This window comes from Telmatherina bonti (assembly GCF_933228915.1).
Source record: "Telmatherina bonti genome assembly, chromosome: 9".
In the NCBI taxonomy this organism is placed as follows: Eukaryota; Metazoa; Chordata; class Actinopteri; order Atheriniformes; family Telmatherinidae; genus Telmatherina; species Telmatherina bonti.
Window position 1 is genome coordinate 8,683,537 of NC_136627.1, and position 13,746 is coordinate 8,697,282.

The 13,746-nt window shown below is 41.2% G+C and overlaps 1 protein-coding gene across 1 annotated transcript; it reads right to left on the bottom strand.

Annotated features, from left to right (window-relative positions):
• Nucleotides 1–542: 542 nt before the first annotated feature.
• Nucleotides 543–13,404, bottom strand: LOC306760371 (phosphatidylinositol transfer protein alpha isoform-like). The gene is made up of 12 exons (XM_079246188.1): nucleotides 13,305–13,404; nucleotides 11,408–11,438; nucleotides 7,727–7,872; nucleotides 7,341–7,432; nucleotides 5,774–5,781; nucleotides 5,099–5,173; nucleotides 3,733–3,816; nucleotides 3,521–3,598; nucleotides 3,307–3,417; nucleotides 3,099–3,221; nucleotides 1,232–1,291; nucleotides 543–1,152 (listed from the first exon to the last, which is right to left on the bottom strand). Exons 1-11 carry the CDS (start codon nucleotides 13,319–13,321, stop codon nucleotides 1,247–1,249), a joined length of 810 nt encoding a protein of 269 aa, XP_079102314.1. The 5' UTR covers nucleotides 13,322–13,404; the 3' UTR covers nucleotides 543–1,152; nucleotides 1,232–1,246.
• Nucleotides 13,405–13,746: the final 342 nt, after the last annotated feature.

A 13,746-nucleotide genomic window follows, 5' to 3' on the forward strand; every position in this document is an offset into this window, starting at 1 on the left:
GATAGACCGTAGATGAAAATATGGAAATATTTTCATCTACAGTCTATGATTGTTCCTGTAGACTGTATAAGATTGCTCCTGAATCACGTTGGGACATTGTATTATTTATTACATATAAGTTAGTGTTAAGTTAAAGAAATAAGTTTATCATTTGGACCTGAAGGGGGGAGTGTAAATGTCATATATGTTTTGTTTGTTTTTCCTCAAAGGACAAAGACAACAAAATAATCATACTACTAAAATTTTAAAAACGCAAAGGAAAAGTACAATTTAATTAATACAAGACACAGTGACACCATTTGTAGTATTAAAATAGGTGAAGATGACATTTTAATGAAGGGCACAACAAAATGACTGCATAAAAACTGTTCTGGATCATTTAAACAGGAATCAGTCAAAGCTTCAAACCAGAACTACAAAAAAAAACAAGTACTTTCCCAAAGGCACATAACCTGACCTGGACTTATTTTTATATTAATTGATTTCATGAGGGAAAAGGTTTTTATTGCCTCGTGAACATGTCATGATCAATTTATTGCTGGAGAAAAATAAGTGCAGTTGGAGAAATTTCCACTTGCAATCATCACACTTTGTACCAAACAGACATCACAATTTTTACAGAAGCACTTAATATAACTAACCAAAAAAATTAAAAATAAAAATCCATTCTTTTGTAACTCTGGGGCTCTAGTAGATGTAGACAGTGTAGACAGTGAACTGATGGACATGTGTCTGAATGTAATACGTAAACAACAAATCACTAAACTTAAAACACAAAATCAATAAGAGGAACCAAACCAGAAAGTGAGCACAGACAGATAAGTCGCTGAAAATCTTCAGAAACAGCCCACACCTTTCCCCAAATGTTTTATAATAAATCAACAGCAAAACAAGAATATTTTATCCTCAACAAAGAACCTTCAACTCACAAACTTCCTCCTTTAAAAACACTAAAAGCAGCTGTAGTTGTATTCTAATGTAGTACATAAAAATGCACAATTGCTTCACAATACTGAGCTCTTATTAAGAGCAAATTCTTTATTAGGATGTAAGAGTGATGTTCCTGATTCTGCCCTGGAAGCTGCTGTAGGTCCCGTCGGTCTGATGAGTGAAGTCTGAGCTTTATGGTTGAAGTACTCCGTATCAAACAGTCTGAAGAGAGAAGCAGAACGGATGAAGTAACTTTCTTTTGCCAAAATAAACACTAAATATCACTAAATCTGGTACTCACCAAATTATTTTCCCATCACTCATCAGCTGACAAGCCTTTAACTTCATCGTTCTTCCTCATCTACGGCAAAGATAAACGTGTTACTGACACATGTGCACACACACAAACACGCTCACATGCCTAATTATTAGGTACAACAGCTTGTTAAGCAATTTAACACATGTAGCCATGGTGAAGATGACTTGTTGAAGGTCAAACTGAGCATCAGGATGAGGGGGAAAAAAAAAGGGACTTAAGTAACTTTGAACATGGTCTGGTTGTTGGTGTGAGTATTTACTGGGATTTTTACAGAGATGATCTGAGGAAGAGAAAATATCCAGGTTGGAGATGATGGAAATGCAACAGGAAGTTAAATAAGCACTGGTTCCAACCAAGATAATATCGCAGAACATCATCTCTGAACACACAACACGTCCAGCAGCAGAAGACCACACCGGGTTCCCTCCTGTCAGTAAGAACAGGAAACTGAGGCTACAATTCACACAGACTCACCAGAACTGGACAATAGAAGTTTCCTCTATTCTTCCACATTGGCTACATTCACTCTGCAGGTTTTAATCCTCAAATTGGTTTGATTGGATCATTTATTTTTTATTTTCTTGGTTGTTATTATTGAATGATCGTTCAGACTGTGGTCGCTTTGACACCAGATATGCCTCGGATTTATCACTACATATGAAGGTGACATAGGACAAATTTCAGACGCTTATTCTTGCAGCGTGGAAGGAAGTTATTCAGATGTTAGGATCAGAATCTGGTGGAAACATCATGAAAACATGGATCCTTCCCATCTTGGATCATTGATTCAGGCTGCTGGTGGTGTCACGGTGTACCAGTATGACATGGTTTAACTAGCACAGTCTACCTGAGTGTTGCTGCTGACCATGTCCATCCCTGAGCAGTGTAGCACCTTCTGATGGAAACTTCCAGCAGGATGATGCACCATGTCACAAAGCTCACATCATCTCCACCATGACGATGAGTTCACTGTCCTCCAACAGCCTCCACAGTCACCAGATCTCAGTCCAGCAGAGCAGCTTTGGGATGTGGTGGAACGGGAGATTCTCATCATGATGTGCAGCAACTGTGTGATGCTTCATGTCAACATGGAGCAAAACCTCTGAGGAACGTTTCCAACACCTTGATGCATCTATGACACCAAGAATTAAGAGGAATCTGGAGTAAAAAGGGATCCAACCCGATATTAGCAAGGTGGACCTAATAAAGTGGCCAGTAGATTTACTGGGAGTAAAGGTTCTGCAGGTTAGTCTCACTGCTCCTCTGTTGGATTTCACTCTGCAATTACTACGGTAGCCCAGAAAGGACAAACCACACACTGGTTTTGGACAAGACATGTTTTTTGTTGCAGAGATTATTTCTTTCCTTCACATTTAAGATGTGCATAGTTATACCACTAGATGTCACTAGAACCTCCAACTTGCACCTGTTAACACTCATCCCAAGAGCCTCTCTAGTTATTTCAACCTGATGCGACAGGAGCGTCTTTCTTCACTGGCAGCAACCAGAAAATACATTTTTACACTACACTGGATTAAGTATAATTGTGCACGTGACAAATAAAGCTTATTTTATCTGACATATTCATGCTTTCCCTTTCCGTCTAAATGCAAGACAAATGTCACATCAACACTCTGAAGATACACAGAAAGTTAAATTGTGAACAAACACTGATTCATATGAGGGTAAAGTCAACACAGAAAGTATGTTTGGTAAGAAATGTTTCTCATTTCTTTATTAGGAGTCAATGAAAAACTCTCCACATGCACAAATAGCAAGAAAAGGGGGAACTATTTGCTCCAACATTGCGGCTAATAGAGGAAAAGAAAAAGGTAAGAGCTGCAGTTACCTCATCCAGCTCCTTCTTCGTCTCCTCCTCCATACGCCGGATGTCATCCATCGTCAGATCGATCCATTTGTCGATCCAGCAGAACAGCTGTCTGTGGAAGTGGGTAAACAAACGCTTCTCCACCTGGACAGTGTGAAGATGCGGACATTCAGAAGGGGTTTTACATTTTACAAAAAAAGGGGAAAAAAAACAAACAGCTACTTCATACCCTGTGAATAAAGCTTTCCATCTTGTTCTGTAGTCCCAACCACTTGAATTCAACAGTAACCAGTTTGTAGGCGCACATGTGGGGACAGTTGGGGTTGTTGGCCAGTTCTTTCTGCAAACACACACATAAACAGGCAACAATGTAAAAAATACTAACTCTCAGGAGTTTGAACCCAATCCAGAGTGCCAGTGAGGTGCTGCAGGAGGGACGGTACCTGCCAGCCAGGTTCCAAAGGGCCTCTACCCGTCTTCTCTGACTTGAAGATGGCTGGATCCTGCTCTGGATTGTAATCCTAGAGAATGACCACGAACAACAAGCTTCTTGTTAAACCGACACTTTGCATAGAGATAGAGTGTAAAAGAGCTGTTCCCATCAGTGATCTAATGATGGGAACGATCTGGGCCGGACTCCCACAGCTCTTCTTACCTTTGAATTGATGCAGCTTCTGTCAGCAAAGTCAATGTTAACAACTTCAACTCCATTCCACGTGCTTTGGTCGAGTTTGTGCACCTACAGAAAAAAGGAGGGAAAAAACAGACACATTTTCATGTCAGGTCAGCTGATAAGACAGATCTGTCCAGTTTCTCATTTCGCTGCATCAACACAGACGTCCCTCTTCAGGCTCCTTCCACGCTCACGTAAAAACTGATCTGTGATGCTTCATTGACACGAGTAGACAGATCACCTGATGCACCACTCATAAGGAGAGCAGCTTCTCTGATGGGAGACGTGCAAACGTATAAACACCATGAAATGCTGCTTGACAGCTGCACTCTGACACGAGGAGATCACTGTGGCAACACCTCAGACCAGATCTAAACAGATCCATGAATACTTATAGATCCAATCCCAGCAGAATGAACAGAACCTGATAGTAAATGAGAGCAAAAACCTACAAAACTCTTTTAGATACGTTAAAATCAAAGCGTGATACCGAAGGCAACACAATGCAGAGCAGCTTGCTTTGGGAGAAAGCCGACTTGTGAACAGTTAAACTGGTGACACGCAGCTCCGATCCAGTTTAAAGATGAAAACATCCAACATTAATTCAGTATCAGTCACTTTGAGTTCGGTTCTGGGTGAGATTCAGCATCTCTGCGGAGGTTAATGGTGAGGATTGGGATTATGATGAAGAAGGAGCAGAGCTGAAAGGAGAAGCTCTTGATTTACAGGTTAATGTTCCGACCGTCACCTATGGTCACAGCCTGTGGATTGGGACCATAGGAACAAGATAAAAAATGGGTTTCCTCTTCAGGGCATCTTCCCTTAGAGAAGACAAGCCAGTCATTCAGGAGGAGCTTAGCGCTGAGTCGCTGCTCCTCCACATGACGAGGTGGCTCAGGAATCTGGTTCGGAGGCTTCCTGGACACCTCCCTGGTGAGGTGCATGTCCCACCACAACAGACACAGTGCATGCACTCAGACATGAAGAGACTCTCTGGGACGTCTCCCAGTTGGCCAGGGATTCCCTGGCTGGAAGAAGCTGCCAGGGAGATGGAAACTCAAGCAGCTGCCCCTGTGCCCCGACCCAGATAAGCAGCAGAAAAAAAGATCTTTTTCTTCTTCTAAATAATCTGGAATCGATGACTGATTGATCGGTAACAGATTCAGTAAAAGACAGGGATGCACTGATGATCCAACACCAAAATCAAAAGAAAAATTCCCTGCAGCAGGTTATATGTTTAATGTGGGTTACCATGGTGATCTAGACTCAGCATTAAACCTCTTAGTTTTACTTTCCCTGTGATAAATTTAGGATTTATGTCTCGTTACTGCTGACAAACATGACTTACGTTGTCCTGATCCCCCATGTCAGGCTTGTGCCACGTCTCAATCTTGATCATGAACTTATCTTTCATGTAGACGTTCTGTAATCATGGAGACAAAGAAGCTGAAGTCAGTCAACAATCACGTTGTTCCATAAAGCTAAAACTCAAGGTATGGACTTTACGGGTGGGAAAATTGAATAAAAAAATCCGATATCCAGATTTTTTGCTTCACAATTTTAAAATCGATTTTATTTTTTTCCAAATAAATAAAAAAAAAAAAAACATAATTTTGTTTTCATTTTTATTGTTTTTATTAATCTTTTTACTTGTCTTCTTGGGCGTTATAGCAGCAGAATGATGGTCTGGTTACTGTGTTGTTTTTTCCTCTCATTGAAATCAAGAAAAATGGCGAGCAAAAAAAAAAAAGTTCACTACATTTTTTTGTTTTTGATCTACAAAAATCAGCAATTTTGAAGAATTGTGAGAATCGTAATTTAAATCAAATCGGCACCCAAAAAAAGTCGAATTGGGACGATAGCATATCGTCACATCCCTAACGAACTTCATAACTGCTCCGCAGTGTCCGCTACGTCGATTAAATATCAGTTACAGATCATTCAGCTGTACCGCATGGCGTCTTCATTTAAAATAAAACCTTTATCGTTTTTCATTTGGAGAACAGATCTGAGCATCACTTACTGTGAGGACTGAATCCATGAGAGTGGTTGACCACGATGGGAAGATGATGTTCCAGAAAGAGAAGCATAAAAAAAAAACCAGTTAAAATAATCCATAAAGAGAAAGTCAACATTGCTGTAGATGTGTTGTTATTCTGAGGAGAGTCACTGGTTCCTGGTTAAACCTGGCGCTAACGTCAGGATGCTTTCAGGGGTGGTCTGGGACCACCAAGTCTCAAGTCTCTGATCTCATCAGAGGCAGTGGAGATTCTCCAAATGGTTCAAACATACCCTGTAAGACCCTCACAGCTTAGTTTTAGGAGGAGGATGTATCTGAAACAACGTCTGCATGTTTTCAGACAGAAACTGAATCTGTCCCGATTTCCTGGCATCACAAATAAACTGGAAAAACTTTAATTATAAAAAAAAAAAAATCAATAAGTAAGGCACCGCACTGTGCATTTAAACGTATAAAAGATGCTCTCAGGAGCTCTCGTGCTCCTCGTATGGGTCGTGACTGTGTATTGAGCAGCTAGGAGCTCAGCATGGATCCAGAAGATCAGAATTTATCCTGTTATGGGTCTTTTCCTGAAACACGTATAACAAAGCTTAAAGCTTCAGTTTGTGTTAGTCGGGGTGCTCAACATGTTCTCCTGGTGTTACAGAAACATCTGTGGCCAAGCCGACAACCAGCTGTGTTTTTTTAGTTTACAGCTCAGATACGTAGACCAGGACCAGGGATGTCACAGTAAGCTGGTTTTACACATAACTGCGCTACTAAACACCATAACTATTGTCTAAATCAAAAGGCAGATTGGCACAACTGAATAAAAACACAACATCTGTGTGGTACTGAAAATGATAAAATCATAACTAAAACTGATTTTTTTCTTTGGAAATAACTATTCCGGGAAACTCTATAAGCGTGGCATCTCTCATCAGGACTCGTGTGGGGAAGCACTGAAGTACCAGGTGGGAGCCGCCCACCTGCGACTGGAAAACCCAGGATGCATGTTAACACCAGTGGTTTGAACTATGGAGCAAGTCCGACATATCCAGTAAACTGGTTTTAAAAAAAATACCCAACAATGGAGATCTCACTGAGCTAAGGATCTCAAACTCCGGCGCTCCAGGGACACAGTCCTGCAGGTTTTAGAGGTTTTCCTGCTCCAACACATCTGGTTGTTGTCTATTTCTGTGCAATGATTTACTCATTTTAGTTATGTGTGTTGAAGCAGGGAAACATCTAAAAGCAGCAGGACAGCGACCCAGGAGGAGCAGAGCTCAACATCGTTGAGCTAAGCAGGTTTTCATCCACATGGAAGAGGTGGAGCTGACAGCAGACGACCAATCACAATCCAACCTGCTGCGGCCCACACGAGGTTTGCCAGCACCAGTTGCCATGGTGATACAACCCATTAAGAAATTCGGATGTGAACAGAGCTTCATGTACTTGAAAGTCCAGAACCAGAAGTTTAATCAAAAAGACTTTAATCCTCCTGCGTGGTTCAGACCTGAGTGTGTGTGTGTGTGTGTGTGTGTGTGTGTGTGTGTGTGTGTGTGTGTGTGTGTGTGTGTGCAGGACTCACTGGTTCGACAGTAAGGATATGCGTTCCAAGCCTTCTCATGCACCTCCAGGGAACCTTTTGGAGCAAACATTCGGACAAACTGTGGCACTTTGCTGCAGAAACAAACAGGAGTCGTCTCAGTTGCAGTCCTCTCAGTTTTTATATAAAAAGGTCAAAGGTCACCTCTGGACAACTGCGACTTGTGAATGACAAGCAGTAACAACAGAAACCATTCAACCGCAGCATTTGATGGATTATACTCCAAATAAATAAATTATATATTATATATAATTATATATTATATATATATATATATATATATATATATATATATATATATATATATATATATCTCAATCAGAAAGGAAAGGATGAAGAAGAGGAGACTGTCCTGTACAGGTACTTACTTCTGCAGGTGGTACACCTTGTGGGTATACTGTCCCTTCTCTCCATCCTTCTCATACGCCTCATTGACGAGCACCTCCACACCATCTCCTCCACCCGTCTCACTCTTACTGGCTTCTGCTACAGCAAACAGCTGACCCACCTGGTACTGGAGAGGAAAAACAAGAAAAACATGATAAAATGGTTACAGGTTTCTCTCTGATCTGAATGTTAAACCCAATTAAAACTGCACAGGATCAACAACAACAAGAAAAGCTAAAGGTTGCACATAAAGTTATTCCTCCCTTTAATAAAAGCAGCTGGTTTTGTTTTATATATGATTATCAAGCCTTTAAAATGAAGTATAACTTGTAAGGATCAAGCTTCTGTGGAATGAGATAAACAGCTTAACGTGTTCGTATAAATGTGTAGAAACTAATCCGCTGTAATATTCTCCTGCTGGTCTAAACTAATGTTGGGAGAGTACCGGTGCGCTGGGATGAATACATACATACTGGCTATTTTTACGTTTCACTGTCAGGAACAAGAAGCTGGTGGAAGATCCACACACAGCTACAACCGCTTGGTACCTTTTGTAAGAATTTTACAGATTTTAGGACGTTTTTTGTGGGGCTTCCTACATTTAGTGGTGTCACTCATTTCACAGAAGCACAATCACTACAAGTTACACCGACTCATCAGGCTTTTCGGTGATGTACAATACAACGTTAACTATTATTAAAAAGGGAGAAATGATCAAATTAAATCAATTTTCCTTACATTAATACTCATTCCTTCATTTTCTTAACCGCCTAGTCCAATTAAGGGTTACTGGGAGGCTGGAGCCTGTCCCTGCTACCATCAGGCAGGAGATACAACCTGGACAGGTCGCCAGTCCATCCCAACACTTTGTACTACTTTATAAAAACAAAAAAAAGAGTTGCTGACAACAGAGTCAAATCTGTACCAACATTTAAGAAGGCCTAAAAACGGCTTGTGAATCGCTGATAGCTGCGATTATCAACAAGAACAAAACTGGACGTCTGGGATGGAAACACTCCAGAAGCACTGGAACAAACTGGTGTCTGCCAGGACTAAATCCATGCAAATGACCGAGTGAACCATTTCCACAGTTCCCAGACTCAGCATTTTCTCTGCTTTGCTGCCCCTCTCTTCCTCTTCCTCTTCCTCCCTGACTCTGAGCACTCCTGAGTCAGGAAAAACCAGTGCAAGGCTGGAAACAGTGACTCATCACAGGCGTTGTCAGCTTCCTCAACACAAACAGCCCCTTTAAAGGAGCCCAACAGTTTTATGCTGCAGAAACATCTGGCCCACCGAGACCACTGCTGGATTGGTGATTGCTCTCATTGTGTGGACCCCACTGACGGCTGAAGAGGACATTAGTTAAATGAGTGGAGCCCAGCCCTGGAAGGCGCGGTGTTGCTCCAGGCTGGTTGGCCTACTTTGGCCACAACGGATGCTAAGTGTCGCCTCTGAGCGGGAGCTCAGGAATGTGACTCGCCATGTTTAACCAGTGTATCTTATCATTATCAAAGACCAGCAGAGGTTTACAGGGAACTCATGGAAACAAAACATTCAATCAGAGTGAGACAACAGCAACATGTTGAGGCAGAACGCTCAGAGTATCAGGTTTATCAGAAAAACATCAGAAGTGGCAGAAAGAGGCGTGAACCAAGGACAAAACAACATTCGCTGGATTAAAGAGCTACTCTGTATAAATAACCGTCAGCATGACTCAACAGCTCAACTACGTATCAACGTTTCTGTCAGAGCCGAGTGAAGCTTTGCAGCAGATCTTATTTATCATCAATAAAAAGCACATCTTCACATTATTAAAATAAATCTGGGAGTAAATTTTAAGGAAATTAAGGTTAGTTGGGTCTCTGATAGATATTTGGTGCCCCAGAGCCCCATTGCTTCTATCAGCGGTTCCCAGCTTGGAGTCCCCATAGCGTCGACCATTCAGAGCCAGTAAACTGAAGGCCATGTTCACACGAAGACTAGCGGAGTTGTGTCTCCTCAAGTTTGATCATTTTGCTTTGTTTACATTTTGTTTTTATCAAAAGGACAGGAAAGGGCCAGAATGCAGTATTTGTGGGGAGAAGCGAGCTAATGGCGTCAGAAGTTTCAGAGAATCCATGGCTTTGTGGTAGTTTCATGAACACGGCGCTCGAGGATAATAGGTTGGGAACCACAAGTTCACTCTGCCAACAACGTCCCAGGAACAGTAGTGTGTAACTCTGTGGCATGCACTGTGATGGATGGCTTACTCTTGCGGTGATATATGGAGGTTTCCAGGCATTTATATCCCATCCAGGATGTTTAGAATCCAGCCACAAAATGCTGTTTTTCTTCAGAGACTCCACAATAAGTTCACAATGTGTGATCATAAAGATCTCTATCACTACAAAGTTGCTACGAGACCTCTATTTCAAAATGACAAAGCCACATCCTGTCAAAGTTTTACTCCAATCAGAGGGCTTAAATCGATGGTAATGTCCAATCAGGAGCAGCCAAAGACCAACAAGTAAGCAGTGTGTGACTGAAAAGATAAATGATGCTCCTCTGTGGCTGGAATAAAGCCAAGATTATGTTTTTATGCACACTGGTGCCAAAACCAGCTGAATTAGAGGATAGCAGGTAAACAGTAGCAGATAACTATAAATAGCAAAAGACAGCTAACAGGAAAAAGTTTAACCTTGTAAACAATAATTTCTGTTGCGTGTTTATTTCAGTGCCAGTGTTGTTTCTCCTGAAAGCCAAGACCTACGAGAAGGATGTGCAGATGAGAAAAGGATGGGTTATTGCTGATCTGTGTGTTATTTTGACAAAGTTATGTTAGTAGTAAATGCTGTTTTGGCTGGCCTGTATACTAATATATCTATTGATACATTCATTTAACATCATTTTAACCTCATTCTGACAACTGAGGCTGTCCTGAAAAAGATAACATCTAGATGTTGACTTGGAACTAAAGGCTTGGGCTTCCACATGCAGTTTTATATTAAAACAGATAAAAATGGCTTGAAGTTTTAAATGGTTAACGCTGCAATAGCTTAGATACCAAATAATCAAAGTGTTTCCATAACCGTTTTGCTTGGTAAGTAAATATTCTGGTTCTATTAAGCAAAACAGGAACAACACCTGCAGTTACAGAAATTTCAAGCCAAGCTGCTGTAAATTAGTTATCTGTAACCCACTCAACCCAGTGGAAGATGTGGAGACCAGTAAGAGAGGACAGGCCCACTCCGTCACATTCAATCCGGCTCAGGATGTCCTAAACGTCCCACACGGTTACACAAGCAACCGGCGAGCGGATCAGGAGAAAAGCCGGTCGCTCAGCAAACTGATTATGTGCTTTGGTGAAATACTTCAACTTGGTGTGAAGCAACAGAAACACAAAGACTTCAGTGTTGTTTGTGACACAACGCACCAGCTCCAACACGCTGCTGTCAAACGTCACGACGCTTATCAACCTAAAATGTGTCGTCACCTCCTTTCTAAAAGCACCGAGTGAAGCGAAGTGACGTTCTGGGCCATAATTATCAACAAGAAAAAGCAAACAGCCAGATGAGGACAGAGGAAGTCAGCCATTTATCCAAACATGGAACATGTACACTCTGTTTATGTCAATTATCAGTTACTGTCACTGATAAAATGAAAGAAAATAAATGAGTCTTTACCTCCTCCACGGAAATGGGCAGGACGATCCGGCTGCCGGAGAAGAAAGAAAGCAAGCACAAAAACACATTAACAAGTGGACACATCTTTGTCCGTCACTGCTCGGTGGGAAGTAGTTATTTTCTCATAATAATCTATCACATCCATACAAATCAAGTTTGAAGGAACATATCAAATCAAATCCAATATACTTTATTTATCCCCGAGGGGAAATTCAAGGTTCAAGTCAGCTCATCCAAGGTTAGACATACAGACATTTACATTTGACAAGTTTACAGAACGAACTGATACTTCGGCCAGTTTTTTAAACCGGCGCTGCCTTAAAATGCGGAAAAGATGACATGAGGAAGGATGGGTGGGTGTTGAAAAAAAGAAGTATCTCTACACTTCACCTAAAGGGAGAAGGATAAAGATGCAACAAAAAAACAAAACCTCTGAAGTATCATCCATGAAATACCATTTAGTTAAATGTCACACACATGACCTACAAGTCCCACAATGCATCACAACTGTTCCATATAGGCTCCAAAACATCTATGCTGCTTCTGAAAGCAGAGTAAAAACGCAGAGGTGTGCTTCGCTGTCCAAATAACAGCAGAGCAGCAACACATACTGGTCATCTGATGGAAAAATACAATGTGCTGTTAGCAGATACCGCTGGCATCAGGCTTTTCAGGCATGGCAACGCAAACGGGATGATTTTCATTAACATGTAATGTAAACACGCTTCTGTGTCACACACGATACAAGGAAGAGGAAATTATAAAACTCAGGATCGCTTTACGAGAGAACAAACCTGGAAGTTTTAGTTTGAGTGGAAACCTTGCGTGTGTCCTTTAAGCCATCCTACAATAGTCAGTTAATCTCCAAATGCTGCCAGTCTGGCAGGACTTGAATATTTCATAAGGACTGATCAGACTGGAAGAGGAGCCTTCTGGGTATGAACTGACGGCTGGTGTGACAAAGATCAGGTTTGGCTGTACTCACATTAAATAAGTCCTAATAACAATTATATTAAAACTATTTGTCTGGGTGTTCTTAGGTACAGCTGGCCCTCTTGAGCCCAACCATAAAACATGGCTGGGCCTGTTAATGTACTTTGCACTATGGTCAGATGACAGCCAGCACTGGATGTCTTCCCAGCTATGATGTGCATATGACATGGTTCTGATAAAAACCACCTGACTTAGAAGATACTGAAACTCAGACACAAAATATATTCTTTAATTTATTTACAACTCTCAATTTAGACCCTTGAATGAATCTCTAACAAATGCAAAGTTGGAAAAGTTACAAATTAAGCCTCACATTTTATAAAATCACTGCTATGTTTTAAGACATATGAATGCTCACATTCTTTTGGATTATTTTTTCACTTTCACTAAAGTAAAACAGCCGGAGGAGACCATTAAGGTCAAGAAAATGAGGCGAAACTGCACCAAAGGCTGGTCTTCCTGTCAAACTGCAGAGCAGCCAAATGTCGGCTGCTTCACTACAGATTCAGCTGAATTACAACAATACTACACACAGAAAGCAGACTCCACCAGAGCCGAAAGTACAAAAAACCCACCAGCAATCAAAACCCCAACTTATTTCTAAACATTTCCTTGTATATTTTTGTTAATAATGAAATTTACTTAAAATACCGCAAAGTTAAATGGAGTCCTGACGTTGAACAAGTTCCTTGAAAAGCGCTTCTATGTCGTTTACATAGGGGGGGGGGGGGGAAAAGCCACAAAAACATGAAAAAAGTTGGAACAAAAGCAGGATTCCTCCAGGTTACCTCTCCTGGATAATCGTTAACTAACCTGTCATGAGTTTTAACTAATCAAACCACCGTTTTGTTGGTCAAAGTTGGAGAGAAACGGCGTCTCTTGAAGGTAAAAAAGAAATACTCACAATTCTTTAATGAGCATGTTGACCGTCACAGAAAGTCCGTCCAAGAAAGCAGAAATGGGAGAAAAGCTGACTGAACGCCGTTCATTCACCGCTTTGACGGTACCTTTTCTTCCTGGAAGATGCCGTTTGTGGACGCAGGGGCGTGGCGTCGCGAGAGGCGGAGACACCCACCTAGTTTCAGGTGTGTCACGTTTACGTACAGTAGGAACTTTCTAAACAGGGGCGCCATCAGGAATTTTAGGGTCCTATGAAAGACAATGGCATAGACCCCACCACTTGATCGCAAATTTTACATTTTTATTTCAATAGCTTTTCATGGGAATAATAAAGATCTAGGGCTGTGTTTAACCTTTTATGGGGCAAGTGACTATTTTTGATTTTTCTTTCATATTCAGCATGAAACTATTTTTACTTTTTTTTTTTTTTTTTTGTTAATGTAACA